This window comes from Theobroma cacao, chromosome 9 (assembly GCF_053813885.1).
Source record: "Theobroma cacao isolate CCN51 chromosome 9, ASM5381388v1, whole genome shotgun sequence".
Taxonomy (NCBI): Eukaryota; Viridiplantae; Streptophyta; class Magnoliopsida; order Malvales; family Malvaceae; genus Theobroma; species Theobroma cacao.
This window is the reverse complement of record NC_142647.1, coordinates 4,292,383-4,314,536: the sequence shown is the minus strand read 5'-3', so window position 1 is coordinate 4,314,536 and position 22,154 is coordinate 4,292,383. Positions and strand designations below refer to the sequence as shown.

General features: G+C 35.1%; 2 protein-coding genes across 2 annotated transcripts; one reads left to right on the top strand and one right to left on the bottom strand.

Moving 5' to 3' along the window:
* Window positions 1-3,521: 3,521 nt before the first annotated feature.
* Window positions 3,522-17,460, top strand: LOC18588332 (myosin-17). The gene is made up of 39 exons (XM_007012662.3): window positions 3,522-3,862; window positions 5,306-5,434; window positions 5,629-5,772; window positions 5,907-6,052; window positions 6,125-6,281; window positions 6,452-6,510; window positions 6,767-6,926; window positions 7,053-7,202; window positions 7,285-7,421; window positions 7,521-7,667; window positions 7,745-7,846; window positions 7,932-7,989; window positions 8,082-8,183; window positions 8,342-8,379; window positions 8,598-8,724; window positions 8,811-8,981; window positions 9,923-10,054; window positions 10,161-10,270; window positions 10,582-10,642; window positions 11,476-11,653; window positions 11,829-12,034; window positions 12,189-12,308; window positions 12,407-12,505; window positions 12,614-12,835; window positions 13,404-13,543; window positions 13,871-13,988; window positions 14,085-14,135; window positions 14,234-14,314; window positions 14,457-14,627; window positions 14,816-14,971; window positions 15,076-15,282; window positions 15,526-15,663; window positions 15,749-15,819; window positions 15,944-16,043; window positions 16,121-16,177; window positions 16,269-16,325; window positions 16,417-16,497; window positions 16,637-16,719; window positions 16,826-17,460. The coding sequence occupies exons 1-39, from the start codon at window positions 3,860-3,862 to the stop codon at window positions 16,947-16,949; spliced, it is 4,593 nt and encodes a 1,530-aa protein (XP_007012724.2). The 5' UTR covers window positions 3,522-3,859; the 3' UTR covers window positions 16,950-17,460.
* Window positions 17,461-18,315: 855 nt separating this feature from the next.
* On the bottom strand, window positions 18,316-21,799 carry LOC18588331 (glycerophosphocholine acyltransferase 1). The gene is made up of 8 exons (XM_007012660.3): window positions 21,593-21,799; window positions 21,335-21,454; window positions 21,123-21,180; window positions 20,911-21,011; window positions 20,720-20,815; window positions 20,539-20,632; window positions 19,222-19,459; window positions 18,316-19,077 (listed from the first exon to the last, which is right to left on the bottom strand). The coding sequence occupies exons 1-8, from the start codon at window positions 21,680-21,682 to the stop codon at window positions 18,717-18,719; spliced, it is 1,158 nt and encodes a 385-aa protein (XP_007012722.1). The 5' UTR covers window positions 21,683-21,799; the 3' UTR covers window positions 18,316-18,716.
* Window positions 21,800-22,154: the final 355 nt, after the last annotated feature.

Below are 22,154 nucleotides of genomic sequence, written 5' to 3'. Positions count from 1 at the left end.
AAAGAAATATCGCATGTGTGTTTTTTTTTTAGAAAATTTTTAGTAATATTTAGCCATTTGACTTTTACGTATATTTTTTATTTGTAATAATCTATAACTTTGGTGAAATAGTTTAACAAAACTTGACATTTATATGATGATATATTAATATGTTTATTTGTATGACATAATTTTCTTTTTTGATTTTTTTAAAATTAATTTTCTTTTTTTAATTGAAATAGAGATATAATAAATGTTTATTAATTTATTATGCTCTATTTACAAGTCCATTTATTGTTTTTTTTTTCACTTTAACAAATTTGAAAAGAGAAAAAAAACAAGCTCAAAAGCTATGAAATAAATAACAAACCGATTGCCAACGCCGAAAAGGGTCGGATTTTGAATATGGTCTATATATTGATAAAAATTCATTATTATGGCAAGTAAAGTTTGTTTCTGACCCACATAAACTTCTACGTTTTCAGTCAAACTCATTACTATTTAGGTTGGCAATGTTGTCGGGCAGCCCTACCCTGGGGGCAGTTGGACCGGCCAACAGCCGTTATTTTGTCGCTGACCACCGGCTCTGCAAACTGCAATGATAGCCTTTGCTTGTGGATAGCCTTTGCTTGTGAATGGCGTAGAGGAACGACAACCTTGGCACACCATGAATTTAAAATGATTTGATTATTTGAAAAATGTTAGAAAAGACTTACAAAAGTTATAAATATTTAAAAATATAAAAGAATAATAATAATTTAACGCATAGTTTTGAAATATATAAAACATAGACATTAAACGTAAGTTTTAAAAAAGGCTTATTTAAATTATATTTTCAAGAAAAGTAATAAATTAATATACCCGTACTAACTTATGTCTTATTATTACATGATGAGATTTTTATGTTAATTTATGGATTAAGTTGATATCACTTTATTTGTAATATTAATAATATATAAATATAGATTGAATTTCTACTAGTTTCTAATATCTTTAGGATTCATATTTTGTTATTTTTAAAAGGTCTTGTTCTACCTTATAACATTCTGATCAAAGAAGCATTCCGATTCTTAATCTTATAAAAAGTTTAATTAGAATGCAGAAATAATTGAACTATAAAACACATTTGGATCTTGATTTATTAAAAGCAGCATTATTATAAAAATTTGGTTTAAATTTTAAGCAAAAAGATTTGGTTGTGTCACGCTGAAATATTTGATTTAGCCAAAAGTTCAAGTAAATCGATGTTAAGCTACACGAGGATAAGAGAAAGATATGGACTCTGAGTTAAAATATTACTTCTTCATTATTTTTAATAATATACATGCTTGCTATGACAGATTGTTCTTTACTCTTCAATTATTATTAATTGACATAATTAACATCCATTCATCGAATAAGATTTGTACTTTACAAAGTAGACATGTTCCAAGCACCAATTAACCTTTCTAAACTTGCAGACCTTTGTTTCCGAATTCTATTTGAACAAATAATCTTGAGGCCACATTTGGTTTGTAAAATATAAAAGAGGAAGATATAAATCAAGAACAATAATGAAAGTACTTTATTGTGTTTGTTAGTTGAGAAAATCAATATGAAAAAAAAAAACTATGTAATAATATCAATATACATGTGCTCACATGTGTACATATATTAAGCCAAAAAAGCAAATTGTGCATAAATATTGATAGTTGGAGTGAAAGAACATCAATGCATCATTTAATGTACACTTTAAAGTGATTAACATATTACCGTTTATCCAACTTTCTCTTCTCTCTAGATGCTTAATAATCATCTTTATATATTTACTGTGGGCTCGTAATTCAACCCAACTTCATCAACCTCTCTCTCTCTCTCCATGTATTGCTGGACACAAAAAGAAAAGAAAATATCAATTTACTGTTTTTAAAACTGAAAATATCAATTTAATTCAGGGTATCCTATTTTGTTACAACTACTTTTGTCCAACAACAAAGTTGTTGATATGGGACTTCAAATTTTTTTTTTATCTAAAGCATTAATTACATATACGATGCTACACCGTTTTTGTGTAAATTTACATATTTAGCATTACTTTTGCATATGTAGTTATGTTTCTATATACACATGTAAGTAGATAGATATTGCTTGTATCAATTTATGTTGTGCATAATTAATTTGGATACAACTCTTACAATTTATGAACATTTTGTGGGTATGGAGACCATTTCAATTACTAATAGTATAATTTATCCCACATATATTGATGGTAATATTTTTTCTGTTTCACAACACCGATGTTACTTCTAATTACTTAATAATAAGCAAAATTTCATTAATATACAATCTATATTTATGGAAACATCTTACATAAATTTCTTTCTTTTATTGTATGGATTTTATCATTTATATTTTTAGATTACATTCGAGCAGTTATCACATAAAAAAACAATACTAGATGATGATTGGTTAATTCAATTAATTAATTTATTTAATTTGTTTAAAATTTTAATTAGACATGGATAATATGTTTAAAAATGCAGTAACTAAAAAGAAAAAAAAAAGGATTGCAGGAAAATATAGAAAATTTCTTTACTTTCTCTGACCAGTTAGTAACAGAAATGATTACAGGCATGGCGAGAACAGAGAGAAAGCAGATTATATAAAAGGATGATTTCGTCTTTTTAACTATGTACTTTGTCGTGTTCTGGCAAGTTTTCGTAATTTCTGTTCTGTTATTAGCCCCTTGCCCAACATGTGCGGAGCCTCTCCTATATTCCCTGTCGCCTGTGGACTCTTCCTTCTTTTTAGAATTCCCATCTGGGTTTATTTAATTGGCTTCGGCTCAATCCACATCGCTCTGATTACGTGTCAATTCATCACTGGTTTCTTCCACCCTGAAGCGGGACCCACCCAAAGCTCCCAACGTAATGTAATGAGATCTCGCGGCCGATGTCGGCTTTGATAGGTCAAGCGTATCGTAAAATATTCTCAGTGCTTACACAAGAAAGCTTCTCTCAACCGAATATGTAGCTAAAATATATTACGAGCCAGCAAATGGGGGGCGGATTTCGTTGTGTAATGTCCCGCAAGCAGTCTCAAATATTTTTGGTCGGAAAGTATTATTAACTCTCGCCACTATATTTCACCAAAATAACAAACATGCCCTTTCGTTATTAGAACATATTAACTTCAACTAGAAAATGAATAGCATTGACAAACCAAAAATTAGAGATAAATGCGATAATGATTTTTGCTTAATCAAAGCTCTTTTTTTTTTTTTGTTGAAAATGACTAGCCACCTTTGATTGCTTAGTTGGACTTAACTTATGGCAAATACCGTAAATAACAACAAGTATAAGACTTAAAACACCGACCAAAACGAAAAAGGCATAGTTTAGTCTAAAAACTTTCACTGATGTCGGTTTTAGAGCCCGAAAATTCCACTGTTTGTGGTGACCACGAACGTCCAACTAGACCTTCTTCGCCACCCTCCCCGCCATTGGACCCCAGTTAACCAGTAACAAAAATAAAAGAATTTTAAAGACATGAAAAAAAAAAAGAACTTTTGAACTTTTTGCTTTTGTATATAAACTACCACGCCATTTCCATTTGCTTCTATTTCTTTCATTTTGGTCTGAGCGGAAAAAAAAAGAGAAAAAAAGCTCGGAAAAGAGAGCAAAAATCGTGAGAAAAAAGCTTTGTTTTCTTCTTGTTATCGTCTTCTTGTGAATTCAACTGCCATCTTTTTTTCTTTTTGGTTTCTTCAAAAGTTTTATCCTTAAAACTCTTGAGTTACCAGTCCATTTGTGGTCCGATCTGACTCGCCGAATCATTCTTTGTTCGACTCGGTCGTGTCTCGGATGAGTTGATATAAGGAAGATCGCTGCATATAATCGTCATGGTACTCGATTGTTTGGATTGTTTTTCTATTTTTTTGGCCGAGTTGAATCGGTTGAACGTGGCATCTTGTTATTTGATTCCTACTTTACTTTTATTTAATTTTTGAGATATATTATTAGTTTCATTTTTGTTTATTACTATATTTGATATATAACTTTGGCAATCTTAATATTAGATAGGTAATTCTTTGATGTATTCCATGCTATGGCATTTTTGTTTTTTGTTTTTTTTTATGTTATATTGGCAAATGAAGAATGCTTTTTGATTTATGAATTAAAAAAAATTCAAATATATAAGTTTCTAATACTAGAAAATTCGAATTCTTATATTACGGGACTATAGAATCGCAATGCAGTCAAGATGTAGAGCAGTATTTGATTTTTAACATTTGATCGGTGTTATAATATCTTGTTTATATCTTTATAAGCGGATTTGATGTAAATGAAGTATAGAGTTAGGATTAGTGTATTGAATCAGTTTATAAGCTGAAAAGTAATCTTTGTCGGGTGTAGATTAAGTTTTTTTCCTCTGTTCTAGCATCCATTGATTGATTACATAGCTTGGAATGACTATTTTTCAATCCCCAGCTTAGTTTATATTTGCTCAGAATGATAAGATTGAAATATTTTCATACAAAAAATGATTAGCCCTCTCAGCTTTTTCTAACTATTAATTAAATAGTAGAGAAACTAAGTTCAACTGAAAAGAGGTTTAGTTATTTTGTTCTTTCATGTGTCGTGCCAGTATCATCCGATATTGAATAACCTTTAGTAGTAGATTTTGGACAGTAAAGAATTGGCAGTAGTTGTTAGTGCAATAATTAGACTTAATTGGCAGTTGAAACGGGGGTTGAGGATGTCATGGCGAGGCAATGTTAGTATGTAGGTGAGTATGGTGAGTGCCATTGGCTGACAATTTATCATTTCTTTTGAATGCTGGACATATATCATGCTGCAAAATTGGTTTTTAAGGAAGATTTTTGTTCTTATGAACAAAGTTTGAGCTATAATCCTTAATGGAGTTTCATGCCATTGTTATGAAATTCACAAGGAATCTAACAATATTTCTTTGTTTATGAGGCTATTTTGTTGTTGAATTATTTGCATTGATCTTTTTTCTCTACGTGTATCTTTCAACCATATTTTTTTGTACACTTTTAAATATTTTATTTATAAAAAATAGCACTATCTAACTCCTTGGCAATTTAATTCTTGTAATCTTAAACTGATGTGAAATGTTTCTGATGTGGATTGCCCATTAATTTGGCATATTGCTCATTTCAGGAAGAGTGTTATTGATTGGAGATGAGACATTCATTGATCTTGTTTCCAGGAACTATTCTTTTGTGCATACTTGTTTTGGACAGTCATGACTGTTTATGTTTGTACACATTCACCTGCTTGTTTTCTTTCTTTGCATGGCTAATACTTTCATATATCGGCAGGCTGCTCCAGTTAATATTATTGTAGGTTCTCATGTTTGGGTTGAAGATGCGGCACTTGCATGGATTGATGGAGAAGTTTTCAAAATCAGTGGTGAAGAAGTTCATATCCACACAACAAATGGAAAAACTGTGAGTTTATTTCAGCTTTTTGTTTGTGTGTATATTTGCATGCATCCAAAGTTAATTTAGTAATTTCAAAGTGAAACTTTGATGTTTACATCTACTGGATTCTCTGCTATTTTTAATAATATTGTCTAGTCTTTTTTTTTTTTTTATATAGATTCTACTCTTAATATTCTTACTGACCAAAGAACTGATGGCAGGCTGTGGCAAATATCTCAAAGGTATTTCCAAAAGATACTGAAGCATCTCCTGGAGGTGTTGATGACATGACAAAGCTCTCGTATTTGCATGAACCTGGAGTTCTGCACAACTTGGCTATGAGATATGAACTTAATGAAATCTATGTAAGATACTTTCTGTTTTCTCTTTCTCTATTCGTATGCTGAAGTATGATTTTGTTCAAAGAAAGTTGTCGATTTAATTTCAAAGTCATCATAGTCTTACACACTGAAGTGCTATTCTTTACTACTTTTCGCAGACATACACTGGAAATATCCTGATTGCTATAAATCCATTCCAAAGGTTACCACACCTGTATGATACTCACATGATGGAGCAATACAAAGGAGCTGGATTTGGAGAGTTGAGCCCTCATGTTTTTGCTGTTGCAGATGTTGCATATAGGTAAGTACCCTCGGTTCTGCTGGATATAAGATGTTTCCATGCAATGGTCTCTCTGATTTGTCATGTAAACAGGGCAATGATGAATGAGGGAAAAAGCAACTCAATTCTAGTTAGTGGAGAAAGTGGTGCTGGTAAGACTGAGACTACAAAGATGCTCATGCGATACCTTGCATACCTTGGTGGTCGACAAGGAGTTGAAGGGCGGACAGTTGAACAACAAGTTCTAGAAGTAAGATGAATCTTAAACCGAACACCTCTTGGCCTCCACTTTTTCTTCTCTTTACTGGCATAAATCTGTAGTTCTTATATAGTTTCTGCAATGGTTATCATAAATCCAATGGATTGAAAAGAATGGGAGCATTTGCCTGACTTTGTATTTCTGGATGTTTATTTTTGCAGTCAAATCCTGTTCTTGAAGCTTTTGGAAATGCAAAAACTGTAAGGAACAACAACTCAAGGTGAGTGTATGCTTGCTACAGGGATTGAAAAATTGCAACCTTCTTCATAGATGATAGCGTATTCCACTTCCCCTCTGAAATATCGAATGTTGGGTCTAAAAAGCTTTTAAAAAGTTGAATCATATTTCAGACATTGCAGCTAATTGGTATATTTTAATGTAAAAAATTGGTTTCTCCAATCAATTGTTTGTTTTGTCATGTTTTTTAATTAGTTTATGTTTTTATCTGAGTTTTCCTGCCTCTTGGTACTACGTAGTCGTTTTGGTAAGTTTGTCGAGATCCAATTTGACAAGAATGGGAGGATATCTGGAGCAGCTGTTCGTACATATTTGCTGGAAAGATCTCGAGTTTGCCAAATTTCTAATCCTGAAAGAAATTACCACTGCTTTTACCTTCTTTGCGCAGCACCGCCAGAGGTATTAATGCTTTGCTTTTATAATGGAATATTTCTGTTATTTAGGCATCAATCTTCATGTGCATTTAGACTCGCCTATGCTGCTAATAATAGGCAGCAATTGATGATGTTCTCTCACAATTTTCAGGTCAGAGAAAAGTTTAAGTTGGGAGAACCTAAATCTTATCATTACCTTAATCAATCAAACTGCTATGCATTGGATGGGGTAGATGATACTCAGGAGTACCTTGCAACTATAAGGGCCATGGATATAGTTGGAATCAGCGAGGAAGAGCAGGTCAGTCTTCACTTCCATTAGTTTAAAAAAATATTGCACTTGTGGTTGCATTCACATTTTTCACGATGAGTAATTCTTTCAGGAGGCGATTTTTGGTGTTGTGGCTGCCATTTTACATCTTGGGAATATTGAATTTGCAAAGGGAGCAGACGTTGACTCTTCGGTAATCAAGGATGAGAAATCTAGGTTCCATCTTAATGTGACAGCTGAACTGCTCAAGTACCTATTTATCTCTTTCTTGAATATATTTCTTGATTTCTTATCTTGCATCTATTTATTTCTTTAATCAATATGTCTCATAAACTATTTATATAATAGGTGTGATGTCAAGAGCTTGGAAGATGCACTAATAAAGCGTGTAATGGTTACCCCAGAAGAAATTATTACAAGAACTCTTGATCCGGTTGCTGCAGTCAGTAGCAGGGATGCCTTAGCTAAAACCATCTATTCTCGCTTGTTTGATTGGTAAAGAAACTTCATCACTATTTTGTTTTCAACCATAGTGCATGAACTTTTAAAACATTTTTCTTTATTTCTGTCAGGCTTGTAGATAAGATCAACTTTTCGATTGGACAAGATCCAAACTCAAAGCAATTGATTGGAGTCCTTGATATTTATGGGTTCGAGAGCTTTAAGTTTAATAGGTAAGACATTTGCCGTTTAATACAATTAATTGGAACTTTTGCTTTCATAGTTAACAAAAGTTTGTCTATTTTCTTGTATCTATAGTTTTGAGCAGTTTTGCATCAATTTTACAAATGAAAAACTACAGCAGCATTTCAATCAGGTTTGGTAACTTCTGAAATAGTTCTTTTCCCCTACTTAAGATGCTACCTTGGCCATGCTTATTCTGAATCTAAGGTGATTTTGCCTTTGCAGCATGTTTTTAAAATGGAACAGGAGGAATACACAAAAGAAGAAATCAATTGGAGCTACATAGAATTTGTTGATAACCAGGATGTGTTGGATTTGATTGAGAAGGTTCAACATTGTTGCTTGCTTGTCTCTTGTTAATTTATATGAAATAATCTTTTCAAGAATATGACATGTTCTTGTTTCTTTATAAGTTTATGTATTCTTCACTGTCTTCTTATGCATCATGTTGCATAATTACAAGTACTTCCTCTATTTTTCTGCAGAAACCTGGAGGAATAATTGCACTTCTCGATGAAGCTTGGTATGCAGCTAGTATTTTTTTCTCTATTTGATCCATTATTTCTTTGAAGTTTTAAGGAACCTAAGTCACTATAGCTTGCTGTATATTTTTTGTGCATCTGTGCACACGTGCATATAATGCTCCACATATTTAATGAAACTGCATGCTCTCTGAGTCTCGCTCCTGTAATATATTCTTGGTTTTGGTTGATTTCATGTTTACTTGACTGCTTTATGCAGTATGTTTCCTAAATCCACACATGAAACATTTGCTCAGAAGTTGTTCCAGACATTCAAAAACAACAAGCGCTTTATTAAACCGAAGCTATCTCGTACGAGTTTTACTATTTCTCACTATGCTGGAGAGGTACACTTGTTTTGCCTTTTATATCTACAAAGTTTCTCTGGCTAATAAGGATAACTCAACTATTTGTTTTCTTGTCCTCTTCCCAGGTAACTTATCTGGCTGATCTGTTCCTTGACAAGAACAAAGATTATGTAGTGGCTGAACATCAGGATCTGTTGACAGCCTCAAAGTGCTCCTTTGTGGCTGCTCTGTTTCCTCCTCCTGCTGAGGAGTCTTCTAAATCATCCAAATTTTCATCCATTGGATCACGCTTTAAGGTATTTTTGATCCAGTTATCAACTCTCTTTATCTGATAACTGTACTTATAATTGGTTTTAGCTAAGTTATTTTGTTCAGGAATGAATCCCATTGGTTTACAATATGCAAACTGATGGTCATTGGAAAAGTGAAAGCATTCAAAATGTTTCAAACCTACTTAAATAAAGGGTTAAAAAAACTCCTTGACCTCTAATTCAGCACATGACCCTATAATTCAGGTTTTGGGCATCATCATAGCGTACTTGTTCCTGGTCACAGAACACAATTCCGAGATTACAGGAAAAAGGGAAACAAGACCATGTAAAATAAAATGTTGAGTTACAGTTTCTATAGAAGCCAGGTTGTTGACTTGGTGTTTCTTTTCTTTCTTTTTCTTTTTGGTGCTTTTTTTGGGGGGAGGGCTGTGAAACTGTGGGGTGGCCAAGTGATAACAGCAAGGCTTATGGCAAGAACAGTACTTAAGGGTTGTTATGATGTCCTCCTAATCTTTTGTTTGAATGAGTGATGATATAACTATTTCTCTAGCAAAATGGTAATTTTGTTTCAATGTTAAGTTCATGATTTTGTTTCTGTGTTATCTAAGCCATGAAGGCTTTGTTTTCTATAAACTTATTGACAGCATGGGTCGTGGAAGAAGGAAAATAAAATAGATCCAGAATTGAGTAACCTTCTGCAGTTAAGCATGCAGAAAACGAAACTGAGGAAGCTCATACATATTACAATGCTTTTAAAAACCATAAATCCAGTCATTCAGATAATTATCAAACTGTTCTGCATCAATTTTGGAAATGTTCTGATGTTCTTAACATGAATGATATCTTGAGACAGATGACATAGTTGATAGATCCTCTTCTTTAGCTTGCTAGTAACGACAGACTTCTTAACTTGGACTTTTACATAATTTCCTCTCTAATAACCAAAAAATGTTTTAAAATTGCAGCTACAACTTCAATCTTTAATGGAGACATTGAATTCAACCGAACCTCACTATATCAGATGTGTGAAGCCAAACAATGCCCTCAAGCCTGCGATTTTTGAGAATGCCAATATAATTCAGCAGTTACGATGTGGTGTGAGTATAATTTGGCTGTATCATAATCTCAATTTGTTTTGCTTCAAACTGTCAAGTCCTTTCGATGGTTGTGGCAGTTGAAGTTGTTTGTGACATTTTTTTGTAGGGTGTTCTTGAGGCTATTAGGATCAGCTGTGCTGGATATCCAACAAGAAGAACATTTTATGAGTTTCTTCACCGTTTTGGTGTTCTTGCTCCTGAAATTTTGGAGGGAAAGTGAGTTGTAAATTCTATCATCGTCTAGTTGTAAAGTTCAGGGATAGAGATGGACATATTCATTTAATGATGCTTACCTTCATGACATATAAGCTAAAAGAAATGCATCACAATCCCTTAGCTAATGTGAGGTTATGTGAGAGATGCTCGGAATACTTGAACATTAGATTTTGAGCTTTTACGTTTTAGGCAAAGACTTGTATCATTGCACTGTGTAATGGACCCTACCATAGTTTAGTTTTTCCCGATTGTTGCATATGATTTTTCTTAAAGATTGTACCATTTTATTTTTTGTGTGTTTGTATGTGCAGTCATGATGACAAGGTTGCATGTCAAATGATCCTGGATAAGATGGGATTGAAAGGTTATCAGGTAAATGAAACACAACCTTACAGCTTACAATTGTGAACATGATATTTTGGAATTACAATGGGATGAGAGGCTTAAGGGGAGGTCCCTGTCTACCATAGAAATGTAATATCACTTTCCTGTCCTAGTTGCATGCACAAGGGCAGGGTGTACTGAGATCAAAGCAAAAACAGAGAATAGCTGAAGGTTACTTGACATATTGTAATTTCCTGAGCATGCGACTAATTGATAACTGATATGGGTGATGTATTTATGCTGCCTCTTTTATGCTGTAAGCATGGGCTATCAGCACTATTTATTTGTGGCTGTAGTGGGTCAGAAGGTGCGTTTATAATGAAAATTTCTGCTTATATCTTTGAATTTTACACATAAAATTGGGGTTTGGTGATGACTGGTTCGTCCTTAACATGTTCCATGCAAAATATGGTTAGGAAATGTGAAAACCACATGTAATTGCAATGTAATCCAAGTAAGATAACCAGAAGTACTCCATGTTGGTGTTAAAGACCACCCCTTCCCAGTTGTTAGCCTCTTATCGCTGTCTCAAAAGTGCCCAATTTGATTGGATAGCTGAGTGCTTCTTCCCATTTGCATCATTAATGCTGCTTATTAAGTGTCTTTGATGACTGAATGTGTACCCTTGATGAATTGATGTCAACTGCTATCTAGCACTTGTAGCTCCGTCAAATCTGACATTGAAAGTAACAATTTGTTTTTTAATCTCCGCTTTGATTAAAGATCTTGTGTGATTATCCGTACTCAAGAACCAGTGTGCAGTTCATCAGTGTTTATAAACTTTTGTATCACACTCTTGTCTAATACAATTGGCATAGCAGATAGGTAAGGCCAAAGTATTCCTCAGAGCTGGGCAGATGGCTGAGTTAGATGCCAGAAGGGCAGAAGTGCTTGGAAATGCAGCCAGAACCATTCAAAGGCAGATTCGAACTTATATTGCACGGAAGGAGTTTGTTGCACTGCGTAAAGCTGCAATCATGTTGCAATCTCATTGGCGAGGTATCTATTTAGTTTCATTATAAGTTCAAAAGAAATGTATGACACCGGTGATCTTCAGAAGTAGAAGTATTTTGAAATGCAATAATGGTTTCCAGATGCTTTTAGTTTTGTCTCTGAGTGCATTGAAATGCTGTCATGTTTATGACCTGTCTGTTTTCTTTTTCATTGTAATTAGGCATACTAGCCTGCAAACTGTATGAGCAGTTGAGAAGGGAAGCAGCTGCTTTGAAGATTCAAAAGAACTTCAGGCGGTACACTGCCAGGGAATCCTATTTAACAGTAAGGTTGTCGGCCATCACAGTGCAGACTGGGTTAAGGGCAATGACTGCTCGGAACGAATTCAGATTCAGAAAGCAAACTAAGGCTGCAATCATCATTCAGGTCTGACTGCAACTACTTGATCGTGTTGTCTTAATCTTGTAAATTAATGTGAATTTTGGATGAAAGTTGTGATGCTGCTACTGAAGCAATGAAGGCTTTATGAAACTCAATTCATAGAATTGAATATTGACTGGATACTTTACTTAACATTCAGGCTACTTTGCGTTGCCACGTTGCATACTCTTATTATAAGAGTCTCCTGAAAGCTGCAATTACTGCTCAATGTGGTTGGAGGAGAAGAGTTGCTCGGAGAGAGCTCAGAAAGCTCAAGATGGTTTGATCACATTCTTTAGTGCTACTTTATTCTCATAAAAGCTTAATGCACTTTGCATTCTAAACTCAGGTTATAACCATTACCCTAAATTTATTTAGGCTGCTCGAGAAACAGGGGCTCTAAAAGAAGCAAAGGACAAACTGGAAAAGCGTGTGGAAGAACTAACATGGCGTTTGCAGTTTGAGAAACGTTTGAGGGTAATTTACGTCATTTTATGCTCTAACATGTATTATGGTTTACTATTGTTGCATCTTCTCTAAAACATTATCATTATCTGTTTTAACCTGTAAAATCTTTACTAACAGACTGATTTAGAAGAGGAGAAGGCCCAAGAAATTGCCAAGTTACAGGAGGCTTTGCATGCAATGCAAATTCAAGTGGAGGAAGCAAATGCTAGAGTCATAAAAGAGCAAGAGGCTGCTCGGAAAGCTATTGAAGAAGCTCCTCCAATTATTAAAGAGACTCCTGTTATAGTTCAGGACACAGAAAAGGTTAATTCGTTAGCTGCTGAGGTCGAGAGTTTGAAGGTAAGAATCACGATTGTGATTGGTTGTACAATTGTATGTCTATTTCCCTCCTATGAGATTCAATAAGTAATTTAATTTGGATAGAAGCAAAAATAATTTTTATTTGCTAATAAATGTATAAATTCTTAATGAATGTTAACTGTAGCTCCACATGTTGGTATGATTAAGTTTATGAGTGGCTACAACTTCTGTTTGTTAGGACATAAAACTGAAAATCAGATGAAATTTCCCATCAAGGCTATGAATAAATGAATCAATTAATATTAATGAATCTATGAAGTTGCAGGAAGAACATCAAGGTCAACAATAAATCAGTAATTTTTTACTGATTTTTCTTATATGTATTTGATATCAATATGTTTTAGGCTCTATTCTGTATATATCTGAAATTTGTATGTCATGCAATTGCCTTGTGTATCATTATTGGATGCTTAATGTGTATTGATTTCCACTGGCAACAGATTGCAAGCAATTAGCTTAAACTTAGTTGGCTTTCTATTATTTATCTTGGAATCTTTAGAAACTTTGATGATAACAACAGGGATAAAATGTTCATTTGTCACTGCAGGCTTCGTTGCTATCAGAAAGAAAAGCAGCAGAGGAGGCTCGTAATGCTTGTAGAGATGCTGAGGCCAGAAATGCACAGCTGGTAAAGAAACTAGAAGATTCAGAGCGAAAGGTGGATCAGCTTCAGGAATCTGTCCAGAGGTCTGTCTAGATTTGAAATTTGTTGGAATATAAACTAGCAGTACTTTGAATCAAAATGTTGAAAAGGAAACAAAAGAGGTAGAAAAGGGAGCCAATCAGCTCAGAGCTGATAAGTGATGAATGCATCCTCCCTTTTGGTATTTTGTCTGGTGGTCAGTTTCCATGACACTCAAGTATATCTGCCACACATATTACTTCACTTGATGCTTCTGTCTGCAAGCACCCATCCCTCTATTTTCATTCGGCTCTTCTTTTCCTGTGTCAAACTGAAACCTTTTGACTTAATATCTTTCAACCTTGAAAAGTTGATGCATTTCTATGGTTCAGGTTGGAAGAGAAGCTTGCCAATTCAGAATCTGAGATTCAAGTACTTCGTCAGCAGTCACTGGCAATATCACCAACTGGGAAATCTTTGTCTGCAAGACAAAGAACAATGATTATGCCGGTATAAATTAGATATTATTAGTTCATTACACAGCCTCATATTGTATAGTACAAGCTTAGAGAAATATATCTTGAGTATTTGGTAATTAATTTGCAGAGGACACCAGAGAATGGAAATGTTATAAATGGAGAAACAAAGGTTCCATCGGTAAGGGAACATCATTAATTGTGATAATTAAAAATGAAAATTTGTAGAATATAAGATGTTTTAGTAGTTACATTGCTTACTGCTTAGTGTCTTTTCAGGACACAACTCTTGCCACATCAAATGTACGTGAGCCCGAATCTGAGGAAAAACCTCAGAAATCTCTCAATGAAAAGCAGCAGGTTAGTGGCTATTGAAATGGATGACACTGTTATGAAACTCATTTTATATCTTATCTGATTCTTAATTTTGAGTAGTACATTCCTATTCATTTGGATGTACCTTCTTCCGATTTATCTCTTTAAATCTGCCTTTGTGTTTCAGGAGAATCAGGACCTACTGATCAAGTGTATATCACAAAATTTGGGTTTCTCTGGGAGCAAACCTGTTGCTGCTTGTGTCATATACAAATGTCTTCTTCACTGGAGGTCATTTGAAGTTGAAAGAACGACTGTTTTTGACCGCATCATTCAAACAATAGCTTCTTCCATAGAGGTAAGCTGTAGTTTGGCTTTTAAAAATTTTCTGCATCATTAGACAATAAAATCCGTCAGCTGCCTTTCGGCTTAGAGGCTGATGGAATTAGATTGAGAGCAACTGCAAGTTGTCAATGTCTTGTCATATCCTCACTTGTCCGAATGAAAAGAGTGTCATTAATGTGAGCCACATCTATCTCACTGAAGGTCCAGGACAATAACGATGTCTTAGCCTATTGGTTATCTAATTCATCAACATTATTGTTGCTGCTTCAACACACACTTAAAGCAAGTGGAGCTGCAAGTTTGACACCACAAAGGCGAAGAGCAGCATCAGCTTCACTCTTTGGGAGGATGTCTCAAGTAAGAAGCTATTATTCATTTTATTGAAAAATTTGTCTTAGCCTTTCCATATATTTGATTAATTTTCTTTTCCTGCTTTTCTTTTGTTTTAATATGAATTCTAGGGACTACGGGCATCTCCCCAAAGTGCTGGGCTCTCATTTCTTAATGGCCGCGGGCTTAGTAGACTAGATGACTTACGGCAAGTGGAGGCCAAGTACCCTGCATTACTGTTTAAACAACAGCTTACGGCCTTCCTTGAGAAGATATATGGAATGATAAGAGACAATCTAAAGAAAGAGATCTCTCCACTGCTTGGATTGTGTATTCAGGTTGTTGCTAAGTTGTTTTTGTTCAAGCTACATCGTGGGTTACTTTTTCAGTTTCAGAAATGAGATTATTAGAATTTTCTTTGGGTTGGGGGTGTCCAGGTGTGTGGGTTATGAGGCTTGGTGACTTAATGCTGCCTATTCTTAGTTGTTACTTGTATATGGTTATTTTGTGACTACTGATGCAAATAAGTATGAGTAAATACACAGAATCATCTCCAATTGAATATTTTCAATACAATGCAGGCACCTAGGACATCACGGGCAAGTTTGGTGAAGGGGCGTTCTCAAGCAAATGCTGTTGCTCAGCAAGCATTAATTGCTCATTGGCAAAGCATTGTGAAAAGCTTGAACCGTTATCTGAAGATAATGAAAGTGAACCATGTAAGATCTGAAACTTTGCTTGAAAATAAAAAATTGTAATATTTCTTCTAGGGATGTTACAAGTCTCTGTTTTCTGGTTCTACAGGTACCTCCCTTCTTAGTCCATAAAATATACACTCAAATATTCTCATTCGTCAACGTTCAGCTATTCAACAGGTATCTCTCTGTATGTCTATGTGTGAACATGCACACATATTTATTACTTGATCATATGACAAAGAAAAAGGTTATGGTCAATTGCCATAATAACTGCGTGCATTTGTCTTACACATTTATGCAGTCTTCTTCTGCGACGTGAGTGTTGCTCATTTAGTAATGGGGAGTATGTGAAAGCTGGTCTGGCTGAATTAGAACAGTGGTGCTATGAGGCAACTGAGGAAGTAAGCTCTGGGCAATCATTAGTGACCTTTATACCCTGCCATGTTTTCTTGTTCTTTATCCAAATTCTTGTGAACAGTATGCAGGTTCAGCATGGGATGAACTGAAGCACATAAGACAGGCTGTAGGATTCCTGGTTAGATTCCTTTTATAGCATTCTTGTTCAGTAACTGTTTCTAATCATGATCTCATATGACTCACTGACGGACCATTTGTCTGCAACTCAGGTTATTCATCAGAAACCCAAAAAGACCCTGAATGAAATAACAAAAGAACTTTGCCCAGTAAATGCTCTTCTCTTTAAGACTCCTCACCTCTTTAACATTTTCCTTCTTCAGATCTTCATCTTTCTTTCTTGTGTTGCTGCTTCTTCAGGTACTCAGCATACAACAGTTATACAGAATCAGCACAATGTACTGGGATGACAAATATGGGACACATAGCGTGTCATCTGATGTAAGTTCAAAATAGTCCAAATATGTATGTTGATGGCCTGTGAAATACTAAACCTGTTTGGTTTTGGCCTTTTTTTGGAATTTTGAAATCTCTGCTTTCAAGACTTGCAAATTTTATAGATGAACTCTTAATTGTACAGGTCATTGCAAACATGAGAGTTATGATGACCGAGGACTCCAACAATGCTGTTAGTAGTTCGTTCCTATTAGATGATGATTCAAGGTAGTTTGTTCCTCCTCCTTTTATCTTCATGTGGAAGAGTACATGATCCCATAGTCTTCATCCACCACTCTTGATTTTTATATCTACACTTCATATATCAATGCAGCATCCCATTTACAGTGGATGACATCTCCAAGTCCCTGCAACAAGTAGACATAGCTGATGTTGATCCTCCATCAATGATTCGTGAAAATTCAGGTTTTGGGTTCTTACTTCCACGTTCAGAGTGATAATCATGGTCACAGTCTCGCCTACTTATCATTACTCTCGATCATTGTACTAGTCCTGTGCATATAATTACATCATCTCTCATCTCCTTGTGTATACTATTTTTTTCTACTTTTCACATCCTCACAGGCTGGTGGTTTTTGATGCCTGGGGTCACATATCACATATGATTCTTTTCCCCATGTTCCAAAAACATGGGGTATTTCTTAAGAAGCCATATCACCATTTATGTGATAATGTGCAATATAGGAATAGGTTGGTCTTCTGCCCACAACGGGCGTTTTGCTCTCCTTTTTTTTTTTTTTTTTCAATTTTTTAATATCTTTTTGGGGCAAGGGGCTCCTTTTGCTTGGGTTTGCGGGTTCTTTGGCGATTTTTGAGTGTAATTAACTACAACAGTTGCATTTTTTATAGGTCATGATTTGTTGTATGAGTTAATGGTGTAAAGTAAATCCAATTTTCGTTTAGTACTGAATGGATGTAATTGTGAAATCCCCCCCTTTCTTGACTTAAGATTTTCTTTGTGCTCCCCTCTCAGATTCCAATTTGTATTAGCTACCAAACTGAGATCATTAACCCATATTCAGTTACTGTCAACCCTATCTAGTGAAATTGAGTGGGAATACTCTGTTTTCTCTCTCTCTCGTGTTTTGTTGAGGGATAAAATGGTGGTGTGCCTTCTGTTTCTTCCCTTGTTATCTTATATATGAAAGGAAACAGAAACAACTCACTCCGAGTTCTTGCATGCTTCGACTGGAGTCAGGAGACGCTTCAGAATATATACAAGCTCTAACTCATAAAGTTGAACTTAGGAATGATTGGCGGCTCAAATTTGCCCATGCAGGCCTCCCTTTTTTTTTTTATTACCCTTAGCTCTTCTTTCTAACGCCAGTATGATCCTCTCTCCTGCACAAAATCCAAAAATAAGTACTGAAATCCTTCATTTGAAACCTTGAATCAAAATAAGAGAAACATTTTCCCTTCCCTTTAATTTGATTTTAAGGGGAAAAGGAAGGATATCTGACCGTAAGCAACTAATAAAATAAATCTGCTAAAAGAGGGTCTTAACTACGAATTTACCCAAATAGAAGTATTAAATAAATGAGAAAAAAAAAAAGAGAAAAACCTAGTACTAAGCAACCAACTCTGGCCAAAAGAAGAAAAGGGCTAGGCTTACTACAAACAGCCTCCCACCTGGTAGGATTTTTCAAGTTGAATTCAATGGGTTAGCGAAAAGGAACGAAGAGATGGTTGAATCTTTTACCAAACATTCCAAATGCAAGCTATTTTGGTAACTATCATCCATTTGAGGAGTGCGACTTTCTATTCCTGGAGGAGCTTCCAAACATAGTAAAAATGTACACCGAGTAAAAAGGAGTCACGAGGACTCAGGATCCAGGATGCTTCTATTCATGGTTTTCCTCCAACACACGGATGGTCAGGTGTCAGCCTGTAATGCTTCCTCAGAAAACCTCCACGTCCAACCCATACACCCTGTTGACACTTCAACTCTTCAATACTATATTTACAACCACTAAATTTTGAATTCAATTCTACAAAATTCGGTTTCAGGATAGTTGATAAAATTATTACAGATTCTCAATCAAAAACTACATGTTAGGACTGTCTGTCTAGGAAAACCAATCACTGTTGTGTCCTTGGGCTGTAACACAAACACAGACTATCCATGCTGTCCTCACATACAATCAACTGTTGGGAAGAATGAGCAATTTGCCATGACTTTTTATACAACTATTCATGCACAGCTACTAGGATTGGTGTATCTCAGAGTACTCGTTCTCTGTCATTGCATTCTCCATTGAAGCTGAGGGTTGATCTTGTTGACTTTTCAATACTGGCTGCATCTTCTTTTTCTCCTTCACAATTACCTGTCTAGGCATCACTTCTAGTAGAAAGCTTCCTCCATTCCATACAGAGGCAGAAACCTTGAGTATTTGGAAAATCACATGGAATTTGTATGACAGGAAGATAGGGACCGTGAGTGCCATGGTTGCCACAGTAAATATGGCTTGAAGTAAAATGTACATTAACATACGGTTTTGATCCCCAAGCAAGCCACTTAGGCGCCACCATATGTTGTTTGCTTTCTGGGCCTTCTTAGAAAGTTCCCTATTAAACCAAGAAGTCATTAGAATGAATAGAAGCCAGAGCCACAAGCAGCCTCAAAAAATATTACACGTGTATATGTAATTATATCAAAACATCTTTAGTAAGCCAATGTATCTCTGTAACAAAGGAATAATGAAAGATAACCTGTAAGAAGTCATGACTTCAGGGTCTCTTAACAACCTCTGGCGACGTAGCACATTGACAATGAGGAAATAAAGAACTTGCCAGAGGGTGTAAGCTACTAAAGGAACACCAAACAGCCAAGTCCATAGGTAAGATTTGTCTCCTACATAAGGCCATGAAGCTCGGTGAGTGGTTCCTTCAGGATGCATGGCTTCAAAGGTTGCAGGATTCCACCATCGAATTGTGAAAAAAACTATTCCTGAAACAGAATGATTATATTAGGGATCAAAAACTTTTGGACTTAATAGGACAGACGCATAAGCTAGGCCTCACTTTCTAAAAAGCCTTGACCACCAAATTCTAATGGTAGTCTTTCCCAACAACACCTACCCCAAAAATTTGGGAAAACCTACCTGTCATTTATCAGAATTCCCTGAATTTACTACTCACAGCCACCAAAGGTACACTTTATATCAGGCTGAGTGGGTTTTCTAGCACCACCAGCAAGGAATAATGACCCAGCTGATGGGGCTTATAGTTTTACAATCTATATCAAACTAAGGTCATGGAATGTCTTTTGACCTCTATAGAAAACTGAAGTTATCTCTACTTATTTTTCTTTAAAGATGTGCTATAAACATGACTAATATTAAAGCTATTCCATTCTTCATGCGCTTTTCTTTTGAAGTTCCTCAAGTGTTATATACTGGAAAATACATTTGTGTACAGCAATAGTCTAGCTCTGATAAGAGATATATGACAAATCAAATTATCAAACCAGGCATAAGCAAAATATGAATTATCAAAAGCTGCTACATCCTTCATTCCTTGTTAAACAACTTACTATCAAGGAAAATTCACCCTCAGGGCTTGTCCTACTAAAAAAAAAATTCAGGTACTTGATATCGTGGCTTTCTTGAACCTCCTTTGAAGGCTGCATATTGATGGCATATACAGAAGAATCAAGTAATTTCTACTTTTGGAGATTCTAGTTTGAGCAAGTACAACTCATTGAGTTGGCAGAACAACTCAAGGAATATTTGATGATAATCGACAGCTTTTTAGTAGGGTACATGCAATAAAAAAGAATTAGAATCTGGGTAGCTGGAAAAAAATTATCTCTGTCTGCTTATGTAATACGGCAGAAAAGAATCTAGATAGCTTCCATAAAAGTAGGAACATTATTGAGATCATAAATGAACCACTTATGTGGAAACTTTAAGCTGTTTGTACGAGCATGATAAGTTTATATAACCAGTCAACATTTATACAGTAATAAACCTTAGCTATCGGTATCTTCTTAAGGATAGCAAGTGCAAATAAGGATAGAAAACATACCAGGTAAAAGATGTATAAGGACACTAATAATTTTGTCAACAGAACTAAAAACCAAGCTACAGCGCCAAACAATCAGTGCCCATGCTAGTGGCCCCTACAATAGCATCCAAAAGTATGAAGAAGTTTAAATAAATCATTCACCAATTGAGATTATGAAAGAAACCAAGTACTATAATCTTACCTCGGCAAATGAGAAGCAAACCATGAAAAACTTTTCATTCCTTGGGTACAGAAGAAGGTCAACCAAGAAGATGGTGTTGGCATAATAGCAGAAATCCTGACACACAGAATTGTATCACTTTCATAAGTTTTTGATATGGTTTTGATAAATTCCTCAAAACCATGGCCAAATTGCATAGTCGTAGAGCTTACCAGAAGATAGTAATGCCATTTCTTGAAGCGGTAGTATATCCACCGAAGAGGAACAAAGGTGACATAGAACACACAATATACATAAGGAATATCTTGTGGTCCTGAAAATAAAAAGTTCAAAAAACAAAACCAAACAAAGAACAACCACATTAATAGATTCCAGAACCCAACGTTTTTGTAATTTTGATCAATCCAACGCTAAGTTTACTCACTTGCTCCCAAGAGAAAGCAAAACCCTCCAAACCCGAGAACCCCCAAAAGATGTGTCACCTAAACATCAAATCCAAAATTACAACTTCAGACCCCATGTTCTTTATGACAAATTCTCTGAATCAGACATTGATATCCGCAATTTACAATACACAACAAGCATAAACATAAATCAACAAAATAAACAAAAAGAAAAGAGCATTAAAAAGATTACCTTGTTAATAAACCGTTCGTGTTCTTCAGCTTGTTTAGCGATCTTAACAGCCTGTTTCGACAACATCTCCTTCGTTTGAACCGCTTGTTTAGACAACATCTCCTTCGTTTTCGCCACTTTCTGCACCAAAAACGAAACATAACCCACATCGTAAAACCAAAAAACCAAATGCAAAAAACAAACTCTGATTCCATGTTACTCCAAAAAGAAAAGATAAAGAAAAAGAAAAAGAAAATCATTGGGTTACAGCAATTATACCTCGGATCGATCCTTGAACCTCAGCTTCAGCGTCCCAGATGAATCCCCATCGACATTCATGTCCTCAACGACTTCGTCGCTGCTCGACATTTCTTGCTTTTTTTTTGTTGCTAATTGAAATGAAATTCCAATGACAGAAGAAGAAAGACGAAGAGAGAAAGGTGGTGGCCTTTGTGTGAATACATGTACAAGGAGACACAAATCAGAGGTAAACGTCTCTTTATACTTCTGGTTATTAATGATTTTAATTAACTTCTAATCCTGATTAAGGGTGATTATTAAATACTAAATAATTTACTCTTTGGTAATTAGAGAACGTCAAAGACTCGGTGGACCCCTGCCCTGGAGCACATAGGTTTTAGATAGGTGCTAATTAATTTTTTTTAAAAATTCAATTAATGAATTATTACTACTGTTTTTTTTTTCTTTGTCTAATGTTGATTAAGTTAACGTCATTGACCAACTCAAATTTTAATCTATCACAAAATCCTGTCTCCTTATATGACTGATAAATTGTTTTTGTTTTCTTAATTTATTAATTAAATTGAGTTTTGTTTTGCTA

Excerpts from the sequence above, each read along its gene's own strand:
- LOC18588332 (XM_007012662.3), top strand. Across the intron at positions 14,972-15,075 it reads TCTTTGGGAGGATGTCTCAA|GGACTACGGGCATCTCCCCA; the intron begins GTAAGAAGCTAT and ends TATGAATTCTAG. Across the intron at positions 15,820-15,943 it reads AACGTTCAGCTATTCAACAG|TCTTCTTCTGCGACGTGAGT; the intron begins GTATCTCTCTGT and ends ACATTTATGCAG.
- LOC18588331 (XM_007012660.3), bottom strand. The coding sequence starts at position 21,682 with ATGTCGAGCAGCGACGAAGTCGTTGAGGACATGAATGTCGATGGGGAT. Across the intron at positions 21,455-21,592 it reads GGTTCAAGGATCGATCCGAG|AAAGTGGCGAAAACGAAGGA; the intron begins GTATAATTGCTG and ends TTTTTGGTGCAG. Across the intron at positions 20,633-20,719 it reads TTTGCTTCTCATTTGCCGAG|GGGCCACTAGCATGGGCACT; the intron begins GTAAGATTATAG and ends ATGCTATTGTAG.